At 38.6% G+C, this 15,452-nt stretch overlaps 1 protein-coding gene across 2 annotated transcripts in view; it reads left to right on the top strand.

The window, feature by feature from the left end:
• LRIG3 (leucine rich repeats and immunoglobulin like domains 3) overlaps positions 1-8,027 on the top strand; it is a 45,388-nt gene extending 37,361 nt beyond the window's left edge. For both annotated transcript variants that reach the window (XM_014871194.2, XM_088165598.1), the window contains exons 13-19: positions 929-1,249; positions 1,769-2,050; positions 2,497-2,949; positions 3,157-3,315; positions 4,371-4,514; positions 4,599-4,874; positions 7,338-8,027. In XM_014871194.2, coding sequence (XP_014726680.1) covers positions 929-1,249; positions 1,769-2,050; positions 2,497-2,949; positions 3,157-3,315; positions 4,371-4,514; positions 4,599-4,874; positions 7,338-7,582 — 1,880 coding nt within the window. In that variant the 3' untranslated portion in view covers positions 7,583-8,027. The remainder of the gene's footprint in view (positions 1-928; positions 1,250-1,768; positions 2,051-2,496; positions 2,950-3,156; positions 3,316-4,370; positions 4,515-4,598; positions 4,875-7,337) is intronic.
• Positions 8,028-15,452: the final 7,425 nt, after the last annotated feature.

Genomic DNA, 15,452 nt, shown 5'->3' with positions numbered 1-15,452 from the left:
TTGTAACATACTAGTGGTTCTTCAAGGAAATGACACTTTGACCTCATAGTTGTTCCCAATCATTTGAGATGTAATAAATAAGACAAAGGGGTTAGGAAAAACAGCAGGGTCTCCAGGGAGGAATTTTTGGGGCACAGGGCTTTCCCTGCAGTTCCTATGAAGTTTGTCTGGAGATTGGACACATCTTGAAAGTTGGGAATATACTAAAGCTTTTGCTTTTGTGAAACCAAGAATTTACTTGCCCACTTTTTTTGCACATGCAGTGTAAGCACAATTGAATAAATAATTCAGAAGGCAGCTAATTCTGTAAACTCACAGATGTTTGGCACAAATGGCACTTGGAAGGTAACTTTCCTATAGTAAAGGGACCTCCAGGAATTCTTGCAATTCTTGTGTTCTGCCCTGCTTAAGGGACCTTCCATCCCCTTTGGCCCAGACAGATGTAGATCACTGACTTCTGTACATGATTTTTTTTTTGTGAGTTTGAGTAAAACTCTCAACTGTAAGTTGCAGTTTCTGATAGCACAAGAACTATGCTTTCAGTAAAGAAAAACTCACAGCCGCCTGAGGTGGTGTAAAGATGAGAGGTAGGCTTCATGATTGATTCCAGTATAGTTCCTATGGATGTCAGGGGGTAGTTCTTCCATCTTTAGTGCTGCTATTGAAGGAACTATGCGCATAGTCTGCTTTTAAATGTGCTTTCTCTTCAATAAGAGATGGCTTATAATTCATGATGGCACAATAAACTCATGAATACAGCATCTTTAAATGCCCTAAGGCTAACAATATTTAAAACAAAAGCATTGTGGATCCATTTAATAAATACTTACCTGACTCTTCTCTTAAACCTATAAAAGAAGGCTTACTTACTCTCTTGAAAGAGTCCTCAGGCATCACATATATTTTTTTTTTCTTTTCCTCTGTGCAGATGATTTTCCTAAACCACAGATCACTGTCCAGCCAGAAACACAGTCAGCAATTAAAGGCTCCAATTTGAGTTTTGTGTGTTCAGCAGCCAGCAGCAGTGATTCTCCAATGACTTTTGCATGGAAGAAAGACAATGAATTACTGCAAGATGCTGAAATGGAGAATTACGCACACCTTCGGGCCCAGGGTGGAGAAGTGATGGAGTACACCACCATCCTTCGACTCCGCAATGTTGAGTTCAGCAATGAAGGGAAATACCAGTGTGTTATTTCAAATCATTTTGGTTCATCCTACTCTGTCAAAGCCAAACTAACAGTAAACAGTAAGTATGTTATGTTTTGCTTGTGGACTTAGAATGATTTTCACCAAGATAGGTAATCATAGATTTTCCATTCTCATAATCTGCATCTTTTAGATCCATAATATGAGATTATTTCTTAAAAATTCATCCATTTCCAAGGTCACCATTCAGTTTACTTCTGGTCCCAGTGTTCTGAAGCATAGTATAGGAAAAAACAACGTACCAAATTCAGAGTAAATCTGGCAAAATCAATATTACAAGATGGAAAAATGTTAACTTTTTCTCACAGGAGATAAGCGTACGCTCTGTTTCAAGATGCTTTGGAAAGGTCATGTAGGAGGCTGTTACCAAAAACGATATTTTGATCCAGGTGGTCTCACATACTTCACAGTTCCCTCCCTTTCTGCTGGCAACTGATCAATTTAGGTTGTATGTTTCTCTAGTGTTTCTAGGCCCATGAAAGATGTTCAAGAAAATGCTGTACAAAAAAGGAAAAGTATGTTTCTTGTATTTATTTTGGTATCACCCACTTTTCTTTAGTGCTACCTTCATTTACAAAGATCCCTATGGACTTAACCATTCGAGCTGGGGCAATGGCACGTTTGGAATGTGCTGCAGTTGGGCATCCTGTCCCACAGATTGCTTGGCAGAAAGATGGTGGAACAGATTTCCCTGCAGCGCGCAAGAGGCGCATGCATGTCATGCCTGAAGATGATGTATTCTTTATTGTTGACGTAAAGATTGAGGACACTGGTGTTTACAGCTGTACAGCTCAAAACACTGCTGGAAGCATTTCAGCTAACGCAACATTAACAGTACTGGGTAAGATATTGGCAAACCTTAATAGCACAATCAATATTATGATTCAAAATAATAGAAGTTAATTTCATTTCTCAGTGTGTACACATCTGGTATACATGGGATGGAGGGAAGAAGGGGCTTCTGTTTTCATTTAGAGACAGTAGATTTGTTTAACTTTTGATTTCTTGAGATTTTGTTAACCATTTTTATTGTAGTTCTCTGCAATCTTAAGCATGTATGATTTGGCATTTTTACCTTGTAAGGTAATCAAGCATGTAAATCGGATCAATTGACAAGTAAGTTGTAGGCTTTAAGTACAAATTCTTGAGTTTCTTAGAATAAGAGTAAGCCTTCTTAGGCCTTACTGATGCATTTAATTTAGCTTTTCCTCTTGAGCTGTAAAGGAAAGAGACACTTCTTACTCTTGCAAGGTCATTTAGAATATAAGGCTTGTGCTTTCTTCTCAGAAACACCATCATTTTTGCGGCCTTTGCTGGATCGAACTGTAACAAAAGGTGAAACTGCAGTCTTGCAGTGCATTGCTGGTGGAAGCCCTCCACCTCGACTGAACTGGACTAAGGATGACAGCCCTCTTGTGGTAACAGAAAGACACTTCTTTGCTGCAGGCAATCAGTTACTAATCATTGTGGATACAGATGTCGAAGATGCTGGGAAATACACTTGTGAAATGTCGAATACACTTGGAACTGAACGAGGCAACATCCGTCTTAATGTAATTCCTACTCCCACCTGTGATTCTCCTCAAAACATTGCCCCATCACTTGATGATGATGGATGGGCTACAGTTGGCATTGTGATCATAGCTGTGGTTTGCTGTGTGGTCGGCACTTCCTTGGTGTGGGTGGTCATCATCTACCACACCAGAAGAAGAAATGAAGATTGCAGCATCACAAATACAGGTGTGTAAACTGAAGGTTTACCTTGGAAAGGAAAAAAAAATGTTTGTGGTTGTTTTGCAGTTCTGTTGTAGAAACATTTGTATGCTTTGATTCAGAGGCAGAAAAGAGAATTATTTGTTACTTTCGGTGTTTTGCTGACAAGTTTAAAAATGTTTCTACAAACTGAAGTATGCTGATGGCTTTTGTATGTGTTTTGCTTCCCCACAGATGAAACAAATTTGCCTGCTGACATTCCAAGTTACCTGTCATCCCAGGGAACACTGGCTGAAAGGCAGGATGGATATGGCTCGTCTGAAAATGGTAGTCACCATCAGTTCCTCTCATCTTCTGTAGGAGGGTATTTCCTGCAGCAGAGGGACAGTAACGGTAGGTAGAAAATGCTAAGCAGATTTTTCATGTGGCTTGAGGAGCTGCGGTTTGGCTGTTGTCTTTCTAAAGTAAAGAAGCATGTTTACAGAATTTAATAGAGGATGTGAAATTTGTTGCTTGGGATTTTTTCTAAATGATAATAACTGGAACTTGGTTCTGTTCATCCAAATGACATTATAGTGTTCATTAAATCAGGAAGTTTTTCTCTAGTCTTAGGGTAAGTTTAAGCTGATGAGGACATGAGCAAAACAGGAGTGTCCAAAAGAAATTACTACAGCATGCCTTCCTCTCTTAGAACTTGAAAAGGGTGCTTTTAGTGGAATGTAGGCATGTGTGGTAATACCAGCAGAACTTAAGTATAGCTGTTTAAACTTGTGGTTAAAAGAATCATTGCAGTCAGAGTCAATAAAGCATTTAAGGTGACTGCAAGTTATAAGCTGCAGTACTTGACATTTATACGTGTGGCCCCAAAGAATGCTGTACATACCTGCACTAGGGAGGAAAAGGCACCTTTCTGGGAAACGGCTTGGGGTTGAGATACAATCAGGAGCTGGGAAGGTGGGAACAGAGTGATGGTGAGATAGTTTTTCAAATGTAGGGTAGTGAGAGGAGCAGCCTCTTTGTGGATCAAGAACCAGAGACTGTGTCCAGAGCTTTCAGGAGCCATTGAACTGAAAATCTTTATAGCTGTTTAGCAGCCAGTGACTCCCTCAGATTCTTCCAGCCAGGACTTTGACATTGACACTCTGCTTTGAATGAATATTGTCTCCTGCACTTTAGAAGAAGGAAGTCCCTGGTTCTGATCCCTGTGATTGGTTTGGCTTTGTTGTTCAGGGATTGTACAATGAAGTGACACATTCTCTGTCAAGCTAATTAATTGAACAGTTGCTGGAATTAGAATTCTCATCCGCAGGTTAGGTTAGACGTAAGCAAACTCTAGGCTACACTATGAAATGTAGTTGAACATGTGGGGTTCTTAAAACTTAATCAGGAAACTCTTAAGCTGAAGATTCAAAAAAGACCGTGTGTGACACATCAATTTTATTTTTAAGGCATTTGCCATCTAGATAACAGCAGTGAAACAGACTTGGAGGGTGTTGCAGATCCATTCCTATGCCACTATCTGGGGACTTCGGGGACTTTGTATTTAAAAGGCAATGCTTACAATTCTGACGCATTTGAAGCACACAGTACAAGTAAGTTGGTGGGGGGCAGTTTTAGGCCTAACTCAATTTTTGTTATGATGTATCTATATAAAATCAATTTTTCACTTCCTTTAGGTTGCAGCTCTGACCAGAGAACAGCAGGCTTGGGCCCTTATGAGTCTGGATATTTAAAGAAAAAGGAATGCTATCAATATGCACCTCCACAGGAAGATCCCTTTGACCAGTGTGTTGGCATTATTGGGACACAGGCTACAAGTAGCAGATTGATGAACTCTATTTCTACTCAAAATGAAGGAACTGGACTCAAAAGCAAAAGTCCCAACTCAGACACATTTGATTTAAACAGAAGTTTGGAACCCTCATCTTTTATGAGTAACAGCACTTTCATGGGTATGTTCTAGCTATTGTTTTTTTAATTCAAGCTGTTATTTTCTTTACTGTCTTATTTCCTACCTACAACACTAAGCAAAACTGATTTCTCAGCTTTTTCTTTCCCAAATGTTTGAAGCTGAGGAGCAGAAAAGTGACTATAGTAAAACTGTGTGATGAAGATATTAGATTACTAGATCTTAATAGATCACACTTATGTAAAAATCTCATCAGTGATGCAATTCTTATCTTCTGTCTTAATATAGCTGGCAGATTTCTGTAAATGTTAGCATACATAACTTAAATATATTTTAACAAACTTCAGGTATACCAGAAGTTTTGCCTGGCAGAAGATATGTAAGGAGAGCTCAGGTGTGGAGACTTGAACCTGTATGCATATATATTGTATAACGCAGCCAGAATTATTTACCCTTCAAAATAAGCCGTTATGTAAAAATGCCCTCTCTATCCCTCTTTATTCATTTTCTTATGATGTGCATGACAAAAGAATTCTCTGAGTTTAATTTAGGGTTTACAGTTTAAATCCAGACTGTAGGGAGAGGTGAGGGGAGGAGAAAAGCATTGCCTTATCCTTGAAACTCATTAAATTTTGGATGTTGGTTTGGTTGCTTGGTTTAAAATGCATATAAAACCCCATGCTGTTTTCATCCTTGTGATATCTTAGCGCCAAGAACAGCCCTGGTACCATGGATTGTCTTCTGGCTGGTGTGTCAACATTGACTGATTGAGATCTTGGTCTGCTGGCTCTGAAGGGGACTTGGAGGAATGTGCATCACTGGGCTCTTTGTTCTCGGGGTGGGGAGGAAGGCACAAGCTCTGAAGTTTTCCCCCTTCAAAAGCCAGATGTTTGAACTGTAAAATGTTGCAGATGCCAGGACATCTGGCAGAGACCCTGGGACTGCACACAGCCGGCCTCCTGGCTGCCTGCCACTGTTACTGCGGTGGGACTGTGCAGAAAGGGCTTTTAGCATGTCTCCTGCAGAGAGCAGTCCAACTGTATATGCGTATATCCAGGAATTAATGTCACCTCAAGGGCACATAGTCCTGCTGTAAAAATCTATGCAGAATTACTTCTTTCATCAGTTCTCTGAGCATACTACCCCACTTAACGCTGTATTATCATTGCCTTAGATGCTTCATAATCATTAGCACTCTTCCCTCAAAGAGCCTATGGCTAGATCTTGGAGGTGGTGGCTGTGGAAGAAGTTGTGATAGATTTCTTGTCTTTAGTTGAGAATTTGCTTCTTCAACAAAGTCGTCAAGTGCAAGCCCCCTTTTGCCTGTGCAATCACATGAAGAAGACAACTGACATTAGCATCACTAGCCAGAAAGTTCTTGGCTTGGATTTTTGTTTTTAAGACTGTTCATTTGTAGCTTTGGTGCTGTAAGGAACATCTTTTCATATTGCATTAGGTCAAAACTGCTCTACAAATCATTGATGAAAATAGGGATTTTGTCCAATTCCTTTTTTAGTAACTTCTAAGGTCACAGTTTTGCTTGAAACCCTTGCTTTTAATAACTAAACAAAGAAGTGTTGCATTTTGGTTTCAAAATTTATTTAAAAATATAGTATTAAATTATTAATAAAAACTTGAGTTCTTCAAAGTCAACCTTGTGGCACGTTGTCCTCTGAAAACAAGTTCTTACAAACACTGACTTACGATGCTTATATCTTTGTTCAGTGAAAAAAGACAGCCTTCCTTGTAGAGGTGTTGATAATAACAGCTTTCCAGTGGTGAAGAGTGACACACACTCATTGTTTTCTGACTCGTAAATGCAGATAATTATTAATAACAGTTGAACTGAAATGTGTAATTCTCTTTGGGTTGCTACTGTTCTCTTTGCCCACAACTGATGATAGTGGTGAATGGAGCATGTGGCTGTCTGTATGTTTATACATCTCCCTTCTTTATTATTAATGGGAGATGTTGGCCAGAAAAAGATTGCATTAGCATTCAGATTGCACTGTGGGACAGTGTTGTATAACCTGATAGAGGTTGTGGGGTTATGTTTTTTTTAAATTCCTGTTTTAAATTTTCTGAACTGCATGGTAGATTGCACATGCCATTCATTTATTGAAGAACAAAACAGGGAGTAGCTTTTGCATTAGAAAGTGTCTTGTGATATGTTTGCAGTTTGGTCTGTGTTCCCACCTCCTCCTCACCAGCCTCGCCAAAGAAAAATGAGTGTGGAAGTAGTCATGAAAACAAAAGAAATGAAGTTTTGTGTGGCTATACAACTACTGGGAAATGTTTTTAATACCTCTGGTGGCAGAATCTTTTCTTATGCTTGCAATCGCATGGATGTTTTCTTTTAAATGGTAAAGCAACATTTAAGTAAATCTCACTTTGGTGAACTTTGTCAATCCTTGGCTTGCATTTCAGTGTCACTTACGTACACTAGGGTGAGACACAAAGCTTTTACCATCAGTATTTCTGTGCTCACTCTTTTACTGTCTTTCAGGAACATTTGGAAAGACTTTATGGAGGCCTCAGCTGGACTCTCTTTCAAGCTGTAGACAGCCAGCAAATTGCCAACCAAAAATCTCCCATAATAATCATCATGTCTCACTGGACTTCGATGCAGAGGCAGATGAAGAGGGAAAGGAAAGGACAGTTACTAGAGGAGAAAATAGCTTTTATATTTGCAAACAGTCATTTGAAAACTTTAGGACTTCTGCTTTCCAATCTTGTGATTCGGATGCATAGCTCCTTTGGACTTAATGATTTCTGGAACCAAAGAAATAATTTGACATACTACTACCTCAATATAGAACTTTATTTAAAAAGGGAATAAGGAGAAGAAAGGAAGAAAGGAACAACATGATGCTCTGAAATCAGAAGAATTTTTTTTTTCCAGTAAAGCATAATTTCCAAGATGCTCTACATTGATTATACAGGGAAAAAAATCCTTATAAAAACTATATTTGTAATTATTTTATAGCCTTTTTTAATGCAAATAATATGTTTTGTAAATTAATGGTGTAAATAATACAGTGTATGTATTTCTATGTCAGACTTCATTTTCTTGAAATGAGTAGTAAGCATTTTAATTTCGTACTGTTACTTGTACCTTTTTACAAATGGAAACTCCATGCTGTTTGCAGGTATCATGCATCTTATTTGCACATTAATAAAATATGCTGCCATGTGGTCTCTGACCCACATTATTGTATGAGGAATGAAAAGTATGAGTTACGTTTGTAGACAGTGTTGCAAATGTAGGTGCTTTCTGATGCATGTTTGCGCCTTTATTTGACTTAAACTTGTACCTTTAAATTCACTGTGTAAAATATGTTCATCTTCAAAGAATGAGTGTGGTCCTGCCATGGCTACTGGGAAGGTGGGTTGCAGCTATTTGAACCAAAGCAAGGCTGTAAATCCTCCAGTTTGTGAATTCCCCCTGTCAGATGTGCACACACACACTCTCAGTTTTCATAACCATGAGGCTGTAGTACCAGCACTTTGCCTGTGCCTTTGTTAGTGTGCCTGCATCTGGTGGAGGGATGTACACAGTAGATGCACAAATTCATATCAAGCTATTTAGTCAAAGAAGGAAAAAAAGGCACTGGGTATCTGCCTGGTAACCTAGCTCTTCTCTGAGTGGATCAGTGTCAAGTGTTTGCCACATACACAGTGCGTGCCTGAGTCTTTGCTTTCCCATACCCTTTCTCCCTCTTTTTTGCTTCTGCAGCCACTCCTTGCTCAACATGAGGAGGTAATTCAAGACCAAGATTATGTTTTCTTTGCTTTAATTCATGCTTCTGTTCCTTACTTGGCTGCCCTTCTCTGGTTAGAGATGCGATCTGTGCTTTATTTAACTGCTCAGTCAAGTTGAGCAATTGTAGACTCTTGCTATATTTGTAGTAATGAACCCAGTATCTTAAACTGTAAAAAGTCAGAGGAAGAGGATTGCTTACTATAAAACAGTAGTTAAAACTAAGTGAAAACGGTCTTTATTTTGTGTTTCCATGTACAGATGCCTATTGTTTTAAAAAGCTGTGAATCCTGTTGTCATCACTGCACTAAAACAGAGTGACTTCAAAATGATTAATTCTACAGGACATTGGCTTTTAAAATCTGCCTGCTTTGAAGGTGCAAACTTACATGGTGGCCAAATAGCTTCTTTTAAATTAAATTAAAAGCAGCTGTTGGAATAGGCCATCACAGGCATCAGGGCTAAAGCAAGAGCAAAGATTTTATTGCCTGGTGTAGCTGAACTAAGGGCTTTTAGTTATCTGCAGCCAGAAACCTGGTACCCAGATTACAATGCAATTTCCCTTTAATTTAGGCACCAGTATTAGAGACAGGAAGTTAATCCATCCTTAGTCACTGGTGGTCTAAGCATACAGAGTGGATTTTGCGTGCTTTAGTTGATCATATTGACAGATTTTTTGACTTATTGTTAATTTGTCTTCATTGCTGCCAGATGTGCTGATGTGGTAACAGATACTGGTAAGGGTATTTCATTATAATTAAGTGTGTTTAAAAGAGATTAATTTTTCCTCAGTTAAGAACAAACCTGTAGGTCAATAAGGCAAGAAATATAAAATTTGATTCACTTAATATCTCTTCTTTTTCTCCTCCAAACCTCCCTCCCTAGTGACCCTATTTTTAGGGAGAGGAGAGCTGGGGCCTGTTATAGCTCCTGTTTATAACCAGACATTTTTTTTACATACTAAAAAATACTGAAGGTAAAAGCAGGAACTCCAGATTTTGTGTTTATTCTTAAGAACTCCATGTTAAAGGTCCATCATGAAAAATAAGCTTTAAATTCTGTAGTGGGTGAAGGTTGAGCACACTCACAATGTCATTCCTTTTTCATCTCCCTCGCAAAGTTACTAATCTTCCAAAGGCTTGGATGTCTGTACCTAAATAAATGTTCAGGGTCAATGACTGAATTTTAAATGCTTTCCATCAAGTTGAATTTAGCAATCTAGACATAGGAATGACTTAAAAATTTAGTTGATGCCTTAAATGCCCAGAAATAGAAATGAAAGCTCTCTAATCTTCTTTTCTGATAGCTTTTGTGTTTTATAAGTGAATTGTGCTTAAATACAGTGGCAATCTGTAAAGTTTTCAATATCTTAGTAGCTCTTTTAAAATCAATGATGTAACTAAACACCTGTTTTAAAGGCTTGGAAGTTTGCTTGCCTTATTTTTTTTCTTCTTTTTCCCCTCTTCTCCCCTCTAAGATGCAGATGTTATTCAGCTGGTAGCTGGGTATTTACCAAGCTGAAAGCTAAATCATAAATTGATGTGATGGAGAAATAAATTGTAGCCAACCCAGAGTAAAGCTTACACTGCATCTCAAGAATTGGAATGAGAAACAAGTGTTGTATTGCTGAATGACAAAACACATTTTGCTGTTTTATGACCAGCAGCAACTGGAATCTTGCCATGGGCTCACTTTAAAACTCGTAGAATGTTCTTTAGGGGCAGTATCCACTTAATACTTCACACAACAAAATGTTTGCCTGTTGAACTCACACAAGCAGTTGCTGAGGTATAATTTCTGCAAGTCTAAATAATTTTAGATAAATGGAGCTACTCATTTGCCACAATCTCTCTAGTGCAAGCATTTCCTAAATAAGTTACCTAAATGGTGTGTATGAGATGACACTAGGGATACCTGCATCCTGAAGGGTGTTACAGTTTCAAACACAACCTTAAGGAGTACTACTATATTTCAGCAGCAAGTGCTTTAATTTAGAATTCTTAACTGTAAGGGGATCTTGAAAAATGGCAAAGAGTTAGGTGCAAAGCTTTCTACCAACCGAGGGCTCATCAGTGTCACCAAACATTTCTTATTTCAGTCTTGGGGATCTCTTGAATACTTAAGCCTTATTCCTTGAGCCACTTCAAAGAAGCTTAAAAACTGAGACTTAGGTTTGCACTACAAACATTTGTGTTCTGCCAGCCTTACAAACCAGGACTGTAATTGGGGATTTTGTTTCTTCTTGAATATAAACATAAGCAGAAATTCTATTAGCTACTTGCATGATTTCTTGTTGTGGATATGACATATCTCAGAGAATTATACTTTCTCAGTGAAGTCTTCTTTTTGCTCACTTAGTGTATTGCTTTGTCAGAGAATGTGTCTTGAATAGTTGGATGTTAGTTTACAAGTCTTGTGAAATTACTTCATTTAGAAAATAGGGAGGGGGGAATCTCAGCCAGTTTAATAAAGGTAAAAATAAATTTATAACAAGATGCAGTTTGTGTACATACCATTTTACTCCAGTTAAGAACTTTATTTTTTTTTTATATTTCAGGGAAGTGTTATAGGAGGGAATAAAAGCAACGTCTTGCCTCACTAAAGTATGGCAAAAGGTGCTTCTCCTGGTTGTTGTGCTTGAGTATTAAAGGGTCACTTGTTCCTCTGAAATAAATATGTACACACTGACTTCTTACCAAAAGGCACAGGTGCCTCTCCTGTTTACCATGCTGCTTTGTTTTCTCGTAGCTCAATACTGCTCCCATATCCTCAGGAGACCCGCTCTGATAAGCTACACTACTCAGTTTCCAGTTTCTCTGCTTGCCCTTTTACTGTGGTGATAGTCTGGACAAATGGACTCAGTTTACAGAGCACAGTGCAATTGCAGGCAGTAAGTCAGCAACAGTTGTGTGCTGGAAGAGAGAAGGGGAAATGTTGGAGAGAGGCTAGCCATAGCTTTAGGAAGAACTTGATATCAAGTGTGCAGAAAATGCATAATTCAGGAGACAGGGATAAAATATTTATAGTACAATGTTATAAGCATAATAAAGAGCATTTTTGTACTTTAAAAACTTTACAATGCTTTTTATATATTTAATTCCACTCACCCTCTATGCTTACAAGTGCCAAAAGTTGCAATGCACAAAAGGGCAAATCATCTGGAGAGTTACCTCTTACTGCATCTAAAATCTCCTTTTCTGGTAGACAAGAAACAAGATCTGTTTGTTTTTCTGTGTTTGGGTTCAAGACTGAATATTGCTGGTGCAGTGCATAGTTTCCCAGAGTCATGTGGTCTGTGGGGTCCACTGTGTCAGATTGTGTGTGACCTCTGTGACTCAAGAATGCCATGGGACAGCAGGACCTGAGGGTGAAGTCAGTAGCAATTCTAAATTTACTGCTTGTAAAACAAATTTAGGCTTTGTGACTTCAGAATTTTTTTCCCACACAACAGAGAACAGAACCATAAATTTCTCTTGATTATGGACTACAGAATAGCACTTCTACATGATCCCTGGACCTCAGCCATCAACAGGGGCATTGGTGTTCTTCCTATTCAATTTGGCTGTTGACCATGTGCTGTTAGCCAGCAATTTCAGTGCAGGAGTTGGCAGAGTACATGTATGTACTCTGTTCTGAAATTAATGGCGACCTGTTTTAAGGCACGTGAATTTCAAATATGGCATTGGAAATGAAGATCTAACTTACTTGACAGAGGTAGTAAGATCCCCTGGATATAAAACAAGCTTTGGGATTTTGTAGGGCTCTACTTTGAAAGACTGGTATGCAACATTGTCTGAAGACACTCTAATTTGTCATAGCAATATGCGACCTACTTATTTTTAGCACTTTCTTTGTAGATGTGCATGCAGAAGCTTATGATTTGGGTCTGCTGCTTATGAATTATTCTGGATTATGAAAATTCTGGTATTGATTATAGAGGTGTGAAATAACATCTTTTTTGGACAGTGCGGCTTCAGATTCTTTTATGGCAAAATTATGCACGACCACATTAGTTCCTATCCAGTTAAAGAGCTCCTGTTCAACCTACTTATTTTAGAAATCACTGAAAAAGTACTGCCATGGAAGAATAGATATTGATGTCCTTCGGTTGCTTGAAAAATGCTTGCATTTTGTTTTGCTGTGACATGGAGAATTCAGGGCTCCATTCAGCTTCTGTTCATCAACAAATGGTGGCCTGCTTTCATCCTGATTTTCATAGATGTGCCAGCACTAGACAGACATACCTACTCTGTCCTGGGCTGGCATGCTAAAAGTCAGTCTGAGCTACTGTAAGGCAGAGCTACAGGGGTACCCTAAAGGGAATTCAGGGGAGGAGGGCTGTAGTTCCCCTCCATGGAGGGGTTTTGAATAGTTATTTTGCTCCAAGGGAGTAACTTGTGCAGATTATAACATTTACTCTTTATAATTCTATAAGCTTATCAAGGAATTAAAGCTACTGCTTTATTAGCCCTTGAATGCGGAAGGCATGCATTTTCTGCAGGACAAAGTACGTTGGAGTTTTTGGAACTGCTTTTCAATCTCATTGTGATTCTAGACTCTAAAATGTAAGCAGAAAGACTTGGTACTTCATTTGATATATGGAGGTCCCTCATGACATGCCTAACTGCATGCAGAAGAATTTTGCATTCTATTGACTAACCAGAGAGCTCACATGAAAAATATTTGACTCACTGGTACTACATAATTTTTAACACATCTCCAAATGAGTCTTTTGTTCTATGTTTTGTAATAGCTGTGGCTGACTAGCACAGCAAAGAAGATGCTATTTGAGTAAGTGGTAGAGCACATATATAATTAAGCCAACTCATAACTGAAACTAGCCACTGTCCTGGCTTAAAATAAACTCTATTTTTACTGCTACCTGCTGTGGATCTGTACACCAGCAGCATTAAGAAAGCATCAGTGCTACAGCAGGCAGCTGCCTGTGGCCTGGCCTCTGCCACAGAGTGATCAGATTCTTTATTAGTGTAAAGTTCTTTCTCTATTAACCTTCCCTCAGGAAAGGGGAAACACGGCCTCCATTGTAATTAGCTTACACAGCCTTCCATGTAAACTAAAAAATGGAAAGTGTCAGGGGTGCTTGCAGCAGCTTCATAGGTATTTGCTGTTAGCAGGGAAAAGTTAATCTGCTCTCAGATTTTGGCAAGGGCACAAAAATCCACGTGTAAAAATATTCTTAGAATGAATTAAATTTCATGTAAATGTGACCACACAGTAGGTAAAGTATGGGAGTGATGATGGAAAATATGACTAATCAGAAAGCTGCATTAACTTAGTGAATAAAATTATCCTATAACATAAACTGAGGTTCTTAAGTACCTTATTTTAAAAATGTGTTTGTTTATTGTTCTGTACCTTACAACAACTGTTATTTCACCTACCATCACACTCTAGCAATTTTATCTGAAACAGCATTTACATGCAAAGTATGGGGTTTTTTTTAAAAAAAAAAAAAAGAGAAGATGACATAAAAAAATCAGAACATGAAAAAACTGTGAAAAAATAGAAATGTTTTGATTTTTCACTTTGAAATTACTTGTCTCAAAATTATTTTCAGTTTTGTTTTTGAATTTTCCCTTTTCCATTCAGATCTGGACTATAAAGTGCAGAGCCCCTTAGGTTATCAGGGCAACACAGACCAGGCACACAGCTGTAGTGTGCAGAACTGTTGCTTGTTCTTTCCCTGCTGCACATCCCTCCTCCCAAATCCATTTGAACTGAGTTTGGCAGGTCCTTGCAGATTGATTCTCCTTCCTACCAGAGCATGTTTCTCTCCTTGATTTCTTCTTGAAAGTACTGACTCAACGAATTTCTATAATCATAAAGAGTCAGGCTTGATATTTTTCTGTGTGATTAGGAATGTTCTGCTCCCTGTGCACTTTGAGAGCTGTAGGAGGCTGGTCCCAAGGTGGATTCTTACAAGCCCTGAGTGGTCTCTTAGCATTGCTGTGTGTGCTGTTGGCAGAGGAGCCACTGTGGCAGCCTTGCTCTCAACAGCTCCTACCCTGGGGGTGCCTGGATCCAGCAGATCTCAAACAGCACCTCAGATTCAGGAACTGCCCAAATCATCTCTTCTGTTAGATTGAAGTGCAAATAAAAGGCTGCATCAGATAATTATCTCTCAGACAAGGCAGCTGGGGAAACATCTTTGAGTCTGTAATGTCTGGTCATTGATCAGGTACAGATGCTGAGGAGAGGGATCTGGGAAAGGCATTCCTACCTCTTTCCTCCACCCAAAGCTTTCCAGCTGTTCAGTAGCATTGGACCTCTTTTCTCTTCACAAAACATTCTTAAATGGAAAAGTAAGAATTTGCTCATATAGTTCACAGCAATTACAAAGTAACTATTTTATAAGTTTGGTGGTGGGATTTTTCTTCTTCTTTTTTTTTTTTTCGTCAATGAGGTCTTTCACAAAGGAATTTTAAGCTTATGTGGGTTCCTGGTCAAGCTTCATATATTTGTCAAGAAAGAAAAAAAAAAGGGTATGCTTTTTTTAGAGCCAGGTGTTTTATATGGCTAAGTTAAGACATGCCTGAAAAGGCTGTGGTTATTTTCTTGTCTGAAAAGTATTGCATTTATTTGTTATTTTTCCCTATTTCTTTTTGTAACATTGAGCACATAACCTTTCAAACATGCTGTTTATTTCTGTGTTTTCTGTTTGTGAATCCTCTATGACCATTAGTTTCTTTGCAATGCTGGACTTGAAAGTGGACATTAGTTTCCTCCTCTCCTTAAATATTCTTACAGATGTTGCTGTAAATGAATTGCAGGACTGACATAGCATTTGGCTGCCTGACAAATGTGCCATAATAACACAGCTCAGTAAAATATGGAATTTCT

This window comes from Sturnus vulgaris, chromosome 5 (assembly GCF_052056855.1).
Source record: "Sturnus vulgaris isolate bStuVul1 chromosome 5, bStuVul1.hap1, whole genome shotgun sequence".
Taxonomy (NCBI): domain Eukaryota; kingdom Metazoa; phylum Chordata; class Aves; order Passeriformes; family Sturnidae; genus Sturnus; species Sturnus vulgaris.
The sequence above is the reverse complement of the archived record's forward strand: the minus strand, read 5'-3'. Positions and strand labels throughout refer to the sequence as shown.